Consider the following 13,972-nt stretch of genomic DNA (forward strand, 5'->3'; position numbering starts at 1 on the left):
TTATTCCTTCATCCTCTGCTAAGAGCCCCTGCGGGCCGCCACCCATGTAGTCCTCTACGTTGTCATCCGCTGTACAGTGCTGTATGGCACTTTGAATGAAAAAAGGGTTCAGAAAGACACACATTGACCATTAGTTACAGCCTTCGGGCCATTAGCAGAGCGGGGTGCTTCCAGGGGTTAAAAGTATTGAAGCTATCTTGATTTTGGTAAAGGGCAGTTTGTGGGAGGGGATAAGAAATGTAACGCCTGCAATTTTTAGCTCGGCAGTCAGTTGGAGCACCCTACCGTTAGCCCTTCTCCCAATGTTCCATTTTTTTGTACTGCATATTGTTGTACATCCTCTTCCTCTATTGACAGCAGGCTTGTGCTCGAAGCAGCAGTGTAAGCACCAGCTTTCCTTTATTTACCAAGCATATTTACCCACAGTTCTAGGAGAAGGACGTCTCAGCAGCTTGTGGATGATTTGAGTTTGCCCAAATGAATTCCATAACGTAACAGTGGACTTCCCTTAATTTTTTTTAATGTTATGCTTGATGGCAATTGTTTCTCCGCAGAACCGCCCCACTTATGCAGAATGAGTTGCAGCAAAACTACTTTCTAGCTGTTGGTGCATAAAGGCGATTGTACTTTGAAAGGTTTTATGCCTCAGGCGTCTGTTTGGCAAAGTTTCCGGCACTGATAAAAAAAACATCCATAATGCTTTATTGAGCAAATGTAGGATTAACTTGGTGGTGCCTGTTGGATTTTTTAAAACTCTGTTATTGCTGCCTGGTATGTTAGTTTGTTGTTTATTTGTTGAGGTATTTAGTTCTTCTATTATCTCCCATTATGGAGTGTGTTGAGGAGGAAGGTACTTCACTTGTCATTCAGGCTGACTCCATGTCTGATGTGTGTATTTTATACGTGAGCAGACATCACATTTTTATTTCTGAACCCAACAACATGGTAACCGATAGTATTTTAAATTGCGGAAACATTTAATAAAATGCACACCTTCATCTGCGGATGGAACAGCCTTTGAACACACTTGCGCCTCTACTGTTTGAGTTGAAATTAAAAAGTGTTGTTCTGTGGCCGCAAACTCATCCTGCATGTTTCAAATTCCAATGTCCATTTGAATGCCTCATACCACATAGAGAGGGCATGACTTTTTTACATCTTCTATATCTCACCTGTTTAAAACTCGTAGGATGCCTACCTTTCATGCACGCTCGTTTATGCTCCATTTCTTCTAACTGAATATATCCATTTGCTAGTCCTTTCTGAAGCAGTTTCCATGGCTGCTCTCAATTTTCCTTCTACCCCACCTCCTTCATTTTTAGCAACTTAAGTTTCTAATGTATGCAAAGCTTCCCTTTAACTTATTCTCTGCCCTCCGCCTGCTTACACTTACCTGGGTACTTCTGTCTCCCTCTACCTATTCCTGTAAGCAAACAACTCCAGTCTTAAGTTCCAATACTTCTGTGTTACAATTTCTTCCCACGTGTCCTCTAATCACTGCCACCACTCTAACTTGCCCATCATCTCCCTGCCAAGTTCAGTTGTATTTTCACCCACCTTTCCATGCTTTCCTTTTCCCTATAACTTACTTTACCCACTATTTGCATTCCCTGTTGACTACTCAATTACTACCTCCATTTTGACTCTCTCATGTAGTCCGTTACCCGTGGAAGGCTACCTTCAGACCATACAAGCTCTCTCAAAACAACCTCCTCAAATCCATGTACACTAATTCCAGACCCTCATCGAAAGGCATATAATTTGCTGCCTTCCCCCTCCTTTACTGCCCCTGTTCACCTCTGACCAAGTTCTTGCAGATTTGCTTCCTTAGACTCTCACCCCAAATCCCCGTAGCTCTTTGTCCTCCACGCTAGTGCAATAATTTTACATCTAGTAAGGAAATGTATCTACAGCTTCAACACTGATGGCTTTGGATGACTTTCGATCTAGCAATGACATTGGGTTCCCAAATCTTGGTCACATGTTTCTTCTCTCAATACCTGTCATAGCGATTTCCCTTTTCCAGAACACACTTTGGACTTTATCATATTTTCTAGAGCATGAAAACATTTGCAAAAACAATATTCTATTCTGTCACTGAACAAAATTAACATTAAACAGGTTTAGATCTTTATAACGGTATAGTGGTTGCTGGCTTTTAAAAGTTGCTGTTAACTTGTGATCTTCTTTTAAGTTTTTAGCACATTTTTTATGTGTAATTTTCGTGACCAAGCTTATATTTGATATAGTCCATGCTGTCGTGAATTTTCCATCACAGCTTTTTTTTTATACATTTGTTTTGTTGATATTTAGCACAATAAGACACAAGAGGGTAAATACAAGGTAAAGCACAGAGTGGATGTACAAAGTACCATTGGGTGACTCCCCAGATAGGAAACGTGGTCAGAAAGTAGTGAGATCTGAGGCTCATTTCCAATTGACCCAGCCACTTCCCCCATATGCGATCATGCCTCGAGAGACATAATCTGGCCTCATACTCTGGTCTCTCCTGTTGCACACACCAGCGGCCACTGTAATAACACAGGGGGAGCAGGGGTTTTCCAAGCGCCATAAAATCTCCCGATTCAGAGCAACCCATACAGTATGGCAGGTTTAAACTGTCAATGGCTAGCAAAGAAAGAAGTGCCTGTTATATTACAGATTTATATAGCGCGAACTCGACACGAAGGCATGGGAGCGCTTTACACGCAGGAGCATTATTAGCACATGTTGCTGGGAGCAGTCTCGGTGGCCGCATTTGCTGCCCTAACAGTATGCGTGCCCTTCTTAATAGCCTTTATTCAGGACAGATGCTGCGCCTTACTTCGTGGCTTGTTTTTGTGTGATCTGAGCTAGTTGTCCTGCTAATATATCCACTGCGGTTGGCCTCTTTCAGGGAGCAGGATGCTGGAGGTTTCTGGAAAATGCAATAGGTCTCGCCTTTGATTAAGTTAAAGCCATTTGCCTTGCTAATGGTATTGTATAGCAAAGCAAATGGCTTTAACTTAATGAAAGGCGAGACCCATTGCATTGTTGATGCTTGTTGTTTTAGGCATGGGGAGATTAAGTGATTTGCCCAGAATCACTATATGTTTGAGCCTCCCGCCAGACTCGTACCTCGTTCCCTTGCTTCAAGGTCGGCCGCTCTGGCCATTAAGCCACATCCTCTCCTCAATACCCTTATATGGGGCAAAAGTCTGGGCTGCAATATGCAACAATCTTGGCATCCAGAAACAACTTCTAATCAGAGGTGGGGGAGATGGAATATTGATCCATTCATTTTCCAAAGGATATCTTGTAATCAAGGGGGGAAGGATCACTTGTCCATAATCATCAGGTCTACTTAGGTTATGCAGCCTCCACCAGGAGGATTTTACCCAAGGTTGGTGCAGTAGTGAGCCAGAGATAAAAAGACCAGAGATCAGGAGAGCAAAACTTTAATAGGTCTGATTTCGGGTCTGGTAAACTCAATAGTTGTGCATCCGGTTTTAATTGTTTATGAGTTACAGTTGCACTTTGAGTAACGAAGGGGTTTGACCAATCTTTTAACCCCTTCGTTACTGATGATTATGCACACACGTGAAACAGAAGCGGAGAATCAAGATATACCGCTCTCAGACACCACCATACCCATCACGTGCATGAGGGTCTTTATATTGGGACAGAATTCCCCCCGCCAACCATCCTGCAGACCTAAGGTTGTTCAGGACAAGTGATCCAGAAACAACTGACAGGACAGACAGCATTCTTAGATGGTGACGCTTCTTACCCGAAGGTAACTCATTGATGCAAACAATGTTTTGCCTTAGCAGTGACGACACTGTGGATAAAATGGTAGTGAAGGTACCGTCTTTCTTAAGAGTATTCATACATGGCACCAACTAATAAACAAAATGACTTATGAACAGGTCACATACCGGATAAACGATCAGAAGGAGAAATTCAAGAGGATGTGAGGAACATCCTTTACATACAGCAACACACACCTCGACGCACATAACCCTGCAACTCACCCCGCATTCGCACACTGGCACTACATCTGCTGAGTGTGGTACTAGCCCTACAAGATTGTGACTCGTCTCCCTCCAAGGTTACATTATATATGCTATGCATGTTAATACTTTGAGACATGGGCGCTTTTGACCAATGCTGCTTAGAGAACTTTTAACTGTACCAGCGAATACATGCAACACTGTATAAGTGTATACTGTTAAAAGTTTATATGATTTGATGCCCATTACTAGAAATAAAAATGAAATGTTAAAATAATTTTGAAAAAAACACACCCAAATGGCTTTACTATAAAAAGAGCCCCATGCGCCAGAAATATTCATATGCCAATATTCAAGTCAGTTCTGTGGTGTGTATATATATCTCTCCTGTTCTCCAATGTGAGACGGCTGCCTCATCTCCTGCTGTCCTGTCAGAAATGGCTAACTCACCTGCAGCTGTCCAATGTAAAGCACGGCTAGCTCATCACGTAAATCACTGCACCCCCATGCCGGGAGGATCGGGAGAATGAGAGGAAAGCTTGGGCTGTAGTTGTTTCCGTCCTCCAAGACTATAATCTAAAGTACCAAAAGTCAAATGAGACTGGTCTATTCAGAATGGACTAGGGCACTCACCTAAGGAGATTATGCAAATATTGGGAATTCTGGTGTTCTTTATGTCTCACTACGGAACAGGATTAGGCTATAACAAATAATTGAAAGGCGGGGCCTCACACACCATCCTGAGTGTCATGCTTCATCATCTAACTGCTCACCTACTGCTGTCCAATGTCAGGTGTGGACAGCTTAATCAATCCTTTTATTTCATTTTGCATTCTAACACTAGAAGTCCCGTTTCTATTTTGTGGTGGAGAAACTACAAGTTATTCAATGGTAACAAACGAACATGGCTGGATCATCTACTCATGCCTGACATGGGAAAACTTGAGCTATGTTGATTGCTCTCCTGCACTATTTAAAGTAACTTTACTTGATGGTACAAGCATTGGAGTCTGTCATTTCTGCACCTGATAATGTAGGCGCTAGTAGAGCAAACGTCACAAGAGGCTGTTATTACTTTTTAGTGTATAATACAAATACATTAGAATGTCTGGACTGAAAGGTGATCGTATGCAACTAATAGAGAGTCAAAATGCACATTTTACATTTAATTTGAAGTGGCAGAACTCACTGACTGTGGTAGCTCATACACTGTGATCGTTTGCATAATGAGTTGTTGCAACTCTGACACGTGCAACCCTAGCTGCAGTGCACAAAGCCCTTTATTGCTGCACACAGACAAAGAAAAATTACAGGAAACATTGGTTAGGACCATAGTCAATAACTTGCTTAACAGCAATGCAAACCATAAATTGCACAGTAAATGCACTGCTTATTACCTTTCAATATTTATACCAGTAACTAACACACAAAAGTATAACCTAAATAAATATCATTATACACTCAAATACTACATTTATACTCATTTATTTCATGCTGTTATGAGTAAAGTATGCAATTTCCTTTGCAAGATTATGAAGATAAGTAACTTTGTCACATCAAGGGTGTAATTTCACTGCCTGGATGCTTGGCTGGAGTGTTGTGTTATTATGGGATGGTCTCGTACACCCATGAACATGCACAACTCTTGATTGGGTCTGGGAGATTTTTTTGCAAGGGTAATGGCTGATAGAATAGATATGCAAGTATTATATAAACAATGTTAGATATGTAAACGTTCAAAGGAGTATCACGTCAATAAAGATCACTATGATAGAGAAGGAGGTCAAGATTTTGGGTTAAGTATGCTCCCCTTAGGAGGAGTAGATTTCAAAATCACTACACTTACAGGCCTAACAACGTTTGTCCTGACAATAAGTTATTTAGCGTTCATTAACTTCAGCAAAAAGTAACAGACTAGTACTCTACTAATTGTCTGGCAACAGTAACAACATAACACTTATAACATTCAATGCTACTTCTCGCTTTTGTGTCAAGTTAAATACATCTAATCCATGCATGCATGCATTCACATATAAATTGCACAGGATATAAAATAGTTGCCTTCATGAATAACACAGCCATACCTATTAGTGCATATGAGAGAAATTTGTTCACAGATGTCAATGCTAAACCAGTGATGGGGCCAGTAGTGTCCTCAGAACGAATGACCTCCAAAAAGGGACGCAGAAAAACATTTGGCTCAATTACGTCAAGTTCTGTAGTGAAAATAAAAATGGTTACAATAAGGTTCTGTTAGGTGCAGAGTCACATTACCTACAAAACATGATACGTCCAATTCAAATCCGGTGTGTTTACTGCTTTCAATTCATTTTATTAAAAGATCAGAGGTAAGTAAATTGCAAACCACAAATTCAAGAAATGGATTTTCGAAGTGGGTAAATCACGCTCTTATAATTACAGCAGCAGGACAATTCAGAAACAAACAAGCAGTGGAAAAGCCACTAGGTCGTACCTTTGGGAACTACTGTAATTGCAATGATTTTTAGTGACGAACTACTGGCATTGCACTTATTTTTAGTGATGCTGTACATCATGGGCATCAGCTATTTTTCTTGGGAACAAAAAGTATGGTCTGTGATGCAGCAGAGGGCTGCATTGATGCCAGCAGGGTAGGGGTCAGGAGACAGGTAGATGTAAGGTGGGTGTAGGTGGAGTGAAGGATATACATGATGTGTGTGGACTGCGAGCTGTGGGGTCATTTTGAGAGCTTAATTACACACTGGCTTTGAATTATGCCCCTAGTCTCTAGAAAAGACACAGCTTTGACAATATTGTGCTATGCTTTATTTGAGCCACTGTAATTCTACCACATCCTGGGGTAAGCCTTTATTGCTTGCTATCGCTACCTCTGTGAGTCAAGTGTGCTAAGAAAGTAACTTGATTATTGAATTAGAATGAACTAGAATCTTAAGTTTCACAAATCTCCTTATTCTTTTAGTCTCGCCTGTAAGCATTAGGAATTCTTAAAAACAAGCTCAGATAAGATAGCAACTGCTGTAAACTCCTTGCTGCTTTGTTGAGGTTTGCACTGTAAGTGTTAATGGAAAATAGAAGCATATTGGATGGTTCTTCTAATTGTCATCTTTAATGCTCATGCACACTGTAGGAAGATAGGATCCTTCTGCTTGGTTAACCCCACTTTTTGCCTGGTGCTCCAATGGTTTCTGACTAGTCTGACTGGTTTCCCTATATCTAAGGTCACTGCGCTTAAAAACTGCAAGCAACCCCTAAAGGAGGCCTTTCAATCCTGAAGGCAGGGTGCTTGGTTTTAAGTGTGAGTGTGCCCCCTGCATGAGCAGGACACCCTTACAACCTTCGGAGTCTATTCTCCAGGGTTGTAAGTGCATCAGCCATTACAATACATAGGGTGACCATGCGTCATTACGCAATGACCATCTCTAACCTGCTTGTAATGAACACTGTCATGTTTGGTAACAAACATGTTGGAATCATACTCCCACAACGTACACGGTGGTACGATGTGGGGGTATGATTCCATGACTGTAAAGGTTCTCCAGGAGGAACTCCGTGCTACCGGTACCAGTCTTCTAGACCTGGACAGCCTAACATGGCTGCTGCCGACCAGAGACACGATTCTGCCCTCCTGCTGCTTAGCCAAGCTTGAGCAGGGTAAGGCATAACAATAGGTATCCTGTCACAGTGCAGTGAGGTGTGACCAACTCCTAGACAGAGTTTAGTATATTGGGGCCGGGTGGGAGCGCTTGCCAGTGCCACTCAGTCTGCTTTAAGGGCACATTTGGTGCCCTCCTTGCATAGTCCAGTTCAAACCAGCTCAGGGAGCCGTTGGCTCCAGCGCGAAACTGGACAAAGGACACAAGTACTCTCCACTGTCCGACCCCTTCCCTGGGAGGGAACCCTAAATCGTCCTAACCCTTTCGTTAGGGTACCCAAGGGCTTACCTGAGGGTGGGTCCCTAGATTCATCATGGGACAAGTTTCATTTCAAGACACCACTTCTTCAACCATCTGGGCACTCTAAACTTCGCTCTGGACATCAAGGCTGCAACTGGGAAGGCTTCTGCAGCTCCTGATCTTGTTGCCCTGTTCGTCTCCTGCTATGTCCATGCCAGTGCTATATACAGGAACCTTCCAAGGCCTATGGGCATCCAAGACACCTGAAGGAATCTCCCTTGAACTGAAGGAGTAATTTCCCTTCATCTGCAGGCTCTGCAACTAAGCTCACCAGTTTGCTGATCCAGGGCTCCCATGGACTCCGAAAGGCTCAGCAACACAGGTGGTGGTTCTCCACATCCCTCAAGGCCTGTCCTGTCCTCTCACCAACTTTGAGGCCAGTAACCCTCGTCGGAGCTGCAGGAACCGAACCCCTGCCGTTGCAAAGGCTTGTTGGCTTCCTTCTACCAAGATCATTGGGCTCCGAGTAGCCCTGACCTCAAGCATCTCCTGTGACCAAGATCTTTGTCCTCACCGAATCACTTGCATCGTGGGCCTGCATCTTTGATGGGCTAGTAGAGGTCCTCTTGCAACTCCAGTGCCTCTGGCCTGTGCGTCCTTCTTAGGGTCCCCTGATTGCTCGGGCCTGCCCTGACTCCCCTGCTTGGGGTTAGTCACCTGTGCCTTTCTGGTCCCGACACTATACCTTCTTCACTTTCCACACTGGTTGCAGTTGCAAAGGCTTGTTGGTACTTCCGATGGACACCGACCCCTCAACTCTAAACATCCGACGTGGGGCGGCTCGTTCAGGGCACCTGGTCTTCACTGCATCGCCTGGTCCGCATAGCTGCAGTTTCAAGCTTACTGTAAATTCTCCTGCAACCTTTGACTTCAGTGGGCATTCATCTTCTGGGCCTCGTGGTCACTTCCAAGTGGCATAGACTCTGTCCCCTCTGCTTGCAGGTACTTCTCATCCCGAATCCACATTTGGGTTCCACCGGACACTTTCACCTTCTCAAGCAGAGACATCTTCCTGAAGTACTCCACTGAGTTTGATGACGGTTTCCAACGCCACTTCACACCTATGCACCCGGCTTCCCTCGTGTAGGTATCCTGGTTCCTAGGGTATTCACGGGTGGGATGGCATTATGTCTTCCACAGGGTTTCATCAGGGTCCACTGGGAAGCGCCAGTCTTTAAAACTGCCACCGCGACTAACTTATTGACTTGTATTGAGTCTGCGGTCATGTTCCCACTCTGCACGCGGCCTCCGTGGTGTACCGGGTTAATTACCTTGGGTGGTTCTTTGGGTCCCCGGCACTTCTAGGTCTTCTGAGTATAGTCTTGACTTGAGTCGTGGTTCGCATATCACTATTTTAGTATATGGTTTGGTCTCCCCCATGTGACCACTGTGTATTTCCTGCTACTTATCTGCTTCTATTGAAAAGTATTATATGCATTGTGCAAATCTACGGCTAAAAGATATCTGTATGTGTTAATAAGTGTCTTAGAATAAAAACATATTTTCATAAATACACTGTGTGGTTCTTTTTCACTTAATCTATACCAATAAGATTACGATCTGGTAAAACAAGCTGCTTTACACTCCTTCTGGACTAAGCCTCAAGGCTCCTCTCCACAGCTACCACTTAGAGAGCTTTCCAAGTTTGTCTAAGACCACCCGAATCACCCTAAGGGCTGTCTGGATTGGTGCAGGGTGCCCACTTACATGAGTATGCATAACATACCAAGCCAGCTTCTCACACACACAATTCCTTTATTGCTTTTAATTATATTACTGTGTAGTTTTAGATTATTGTGAAAAGTCCTCTGAACGAGCGCCTGCACTGTTTTCAAGGGATCTAACTCAAATCTGCTTTTTTTTGCTGAGATATGAACTACAAATAACACAGTAATCTGTATACATGCTTCACATTTTTCAGCACTTGTGTGTTAACGCAATACTGTAGTAAAAGCTGAGAAGTACACCTCAGATATCTGAGCAAATGCTATTTAGATTACAGTATGCTGTTTACTTCAAGACACGCGTAGAAACTGGATAGGTAAAATGAAGTGTACCAACAAGGGCTCATGCATGAATGTCATTTCACAATTGGCATGTGCCATGGTGCAATTTTCTGAGCGGGGGTGCTGCCATTAATGTTATATCACTGACGTCATAGGGATTGTGAAAAATCAATTTGTCACATAAAAAAAAGTGCAGCAAATGTATTCAGTAGAGATTGGTAAAGCTGTAGTATGGAGCCAGTGGTACATTTTGGAGCATTGTGTGGTAGTGTACTGACAACACATTTTTCCATTGAAAATACCACTAAATTTGCACAGGCCTAGAATATTAATGATAAAAAATAAGTACAGCGTGCAAATGATTTGCTAAAATCGACATCACCAAATGTATTCAGTTAAAAAAAAAATCGGATTACAATCTTTGTTTTCACCACATTTCAGAATTACAAACAATGTGCTTTATTTGTGCTTTCCTAACTGCTGATATACTTTGAAACATGTAGAGTTCATTTACAAGCATTTAATTTGTGTTCTGTGTTCCAAAAATAATTGCACCCTATAGACTTTACTTGCAAACTCCAAGTACCTAGCAAAACTGGCACATACATCCTACCAGTTTGCAGGCAGAGAAAGAGAAGTAAACATCAACCTCCCCTTAAAAAACAGCAATATGTCAGAAGGCAGGGCCTGACATTTGACCTATGTCTTTTAACGCCCAGTAAATGTGACCATGTAAATACAAAACATATGGGTCTCTTTATTGCTCTTTCGACTTCTGAACGCTAGCATGGTTATTTTTAGGGTGCTTCAGCACCATTTACTCCCCTACTTTGGTACTTATGGCGTGGGTGTGTAATTAAGGAATAGTTTCATATACCGGTACTGGTAAAGAGCCCCGAACAAAATATACAAGCGAGTAAAGATCATGCATGATTGATGAACTGGTAGTGCCAGAGAGAAGTTGAATCAAGCAGAAAGATCAGAGGCAGGAAACCTTTACAAAGAAATGAAGCAGATTTACTGCTTCCTGAGCTAGCACACAAGGGAGACAGCTGAAAACATATGAACTCTCATTAAGTGCATCACAAAAACAAAACAAAGGAGTTTCCGGAAATCGAGCACTCATGAAATAATTAAGGGAGCAAGTCAGACAGGTGGTAAACAGTCTATGCTCTACAGGAGGGACAAAGAAAGCAAGCAAACACAGAGCCAATGATAAGCAATGGACATAATGCACTCCTAGTTAGGCTTTCAGCATGTACCCAATGTGTCTTAGCACCCAGACAGCTGAGCTTTTCTGGTAGGCTTCAACCTAAAAAAGAAGATCTGGTATTGGGAGTAATTAACTCGAGAGCACTGCATCGCTGCTTTCTTAAATGGAGATCAAAAATGTGGCCTGATTCATAGCAATACTTTATATTCAAAGCTAGCTGTCCAGTAAAGAAATGGCCCCCTAGCCACAGGGCGGGCTATCCCTGAATTTAATTGGGTAGTCGAAGGAGGCTTTACCTGGATTTAAGGAGCAAACTATTTAATAGGTCCTGTTTTATCATCTAGTATGGACTTAGTGAAGGCCCTTGATTCATTTACAGTCGATCAGTCTAGTTTGACAGCTCCCTGTATTTATTTAATTTCTTTTATTTCTTTTATTTCTTGATACAGCCGGGGGGGGGGGGGGGGGGGGGAGATCTGTGTTCGGGGTAACCAAGTACTATATAACATTGTACAGGGATACTTAGTACAGGCGGAACTAATGCAATTTACACTATCCATGGATGAGTCATACACTAGTACAAAGTGAGACACATTCAGCAAGGGGAGCGAGAGACACTCTACGGATACAGGTGACCAATGCAGATTAAATAAGAAAATAAGTTACTTATCTGTACAGTATTGGTATGTCTCATAGATTCACATGCTTGAATTATTCCTCGAAGTGAGAATCCCATGGTATTATGTCATAGCAATCTTATTAAAGAATTGGCTACACATTTAGACTAACATAATGTGGCATACACCTTGGGTGTGGGTGAAAAGAGCGATTAGACTCCATCCAGGCACTGCGTGCGGCTGTGTGAACAAACTTCTGCAGCTAATAGACATCAATAGTGCATTGTGATGCTGTGATGTAATGTTATAAGTCCAAATGTAGAGGCCAATGTAATACGTTTTCTGTTATATGAATATTGTGTTACAAGCAGCCTAATCCTATACTTATCAGGTTCATGACTATATTCTGAAAACACTGTTTTTCACTGTAAAGCAGTTATATTTACTTTAGATATGTCTTACTTGATACTGTGGCCCATGCGCCATAACTAACTTGTAATGCGAGCACTGTGTGATTGAAACACCTGTATTGATGGAATCTTATAACCCTTTTTTCTAAAAATCAATAAACACATTTAAACCAAAAAAAAGCATTCGCTACAATGGCACTAGGCCATGAACTGAATAGCTTATCTATGACTTTTTTTTTGTTGTAAAAAGGACCAAGCTTAGTCTACACTACAACCAACCAGGCGACAGCACACTCTAGAACCTTACCCACAGATTTTCCTCAGATTTTTAAGCACAAGTGGAAATAAATATAATCCCAACTAGTAAAGGGGAGCCTCTAGGGAAGGAGGGTAGGTCGCATGTGAATCTATGAAACTTACCAATACCGGAGAACTACAGTTAAAGATAAGTAATTATTTATTTAACCAGTATTCGATCTTTCATAGATTCACATGCTTAAATCAGAATAGTTAGCAGTAAACATCAATACATATTAGCGTACTATAAAATTGTAAATATAGTCAATAGTCATTACAAGTACAATGAAAGCAATAAACATAACAAGAACGGATGGTGGAAAAATAAATTCATAAAAGGAAAGAGGCTCATCTTAATGAAATAGATGGCGCAACATAGCTTCTCCCACTGACGCAACAGCTTTGTCTGCAGGATCCAGGCAATAATGCTGGGTAAAGGTATGCCTGGTGGACCATGTGCCTGCTCCGGAGATTGACTGAATTGGCACACCAGCAAATAAGCCATGGACTCCGAAAGAAGCTCTTGTTGAATAAGCCTGGACTCGAGTAGTTTTTTTGTTGTTTTTTTAATATTTGTTTTTATTGGCACTTCTCAAGTACAACAGCAAAGAGCACATTTGCCAAAATAAGATAGTACATATCAGGTCAATTTAGCAGATCGCATGTGATATATCAATGAAAAATTCACAATCTCTAAAAAACAAACAACAACAATGCAGGGTTATATGAGCGTGAAATCAGATGTTATGAGTTACCATATATGCCAGCTGGAGCATTTCATGAGAAGTGCGCTAAAGCCTTTCAATCTGCGAGTTCAGGGAGTAACAGCAGATAGGAAAGGAGAGGTTACCAAATCTTTTTGGGTCGGGAGGCAGGGGTATCAATGTCGCATAAACATCACTACTGGTGGCGCAATATATCAGGTCTCTGAAACATGCCTTAACAGTCGGCGGTCATCCTTCAAATACTGACGAAGTCTCTGCCCAACCCAGCAAGTGGTTTGTAATGTGTGGATTTCCGTTGGTGTTCTAGTGAGACCATTTGTTACGTTAGCAGAGAGGGGGCATGGGGGAGCCTGAGATTGCTCAGGCTTTAGATACTGCAGTCGAGCATGAGAGTGGTCCTAAAAATAAGCATAGTGTGCCTGCGTTATGAGATAATACAAGTGAGAATGCAGTACTCCAAAACCACCTTGCGAAAAAGGCATTGCGAGTGTCTGGCACCCCACCCGGGTCCGCCACGCAGCCCAAACCATCCGAATCAACAAGCCCCTAAGTGTCGCAAAAAAAATTGTGGTAAGCGGAATGGGAATATTTAAACATCGATAAAGCAGGTGCTGCACAACAACCATCTTGATAATAGCTGCCCTGCCAGCAATCGACAACGGAAGCGGTATCCATCGGTCGATTTGTGTGGATAAGCGGTCCATGGCAGGGCCGTAATTAATACGGATAACTTCAGAAGCTGTGCGATGCAGCAGTATA

The 13,972-nt window shown here is 42.3% G+C and overlaps 1 protein-coding gene across 4 annotated transcripts in view; it reads right to left on the reverse strand.

The window, feature by feature from the left end:
• Positions 1-13,972, reverse strand: part of GBF1 (golgi brefeldin A resistant guanine nucleotide exchange factor 1) — a 2,365,494-nt gene that overhangs the window by 2,166,208 nt on the left and 185,314 nt on the right. For all 4 annotated transcript variants that reach the window (XM_078643218.1, XM_078643217.1, XM_078643220.1 and 1 more), the window contains exon 4: positions 6,077-6,208. In XM_078643218.1, coding sequence (XP_078499344.1) covers positions 6,077-6,208 — 132 coding nt within the window. The remainder of the gene's footprint in view (positions 1-6,076; positions 6,209-13,972) is intronic.

The sequence above is a fragment of the Lissotriton helveticus genome, chromosome 5_1 (genome assembly GCF_964261635.1).
Source record: "Lissotriton helveticus chromosome 5_1, aLisHel1.1, whole genome shotgun sequence".
In the NCBI taxonomy this organism is placed as follows: domain Eukaryota; kingdom Metazoa; phylum Chordata; class Amphibia; order Caudata; family Salamandridae; genus Lissotriton; species Lissotriton helveticus.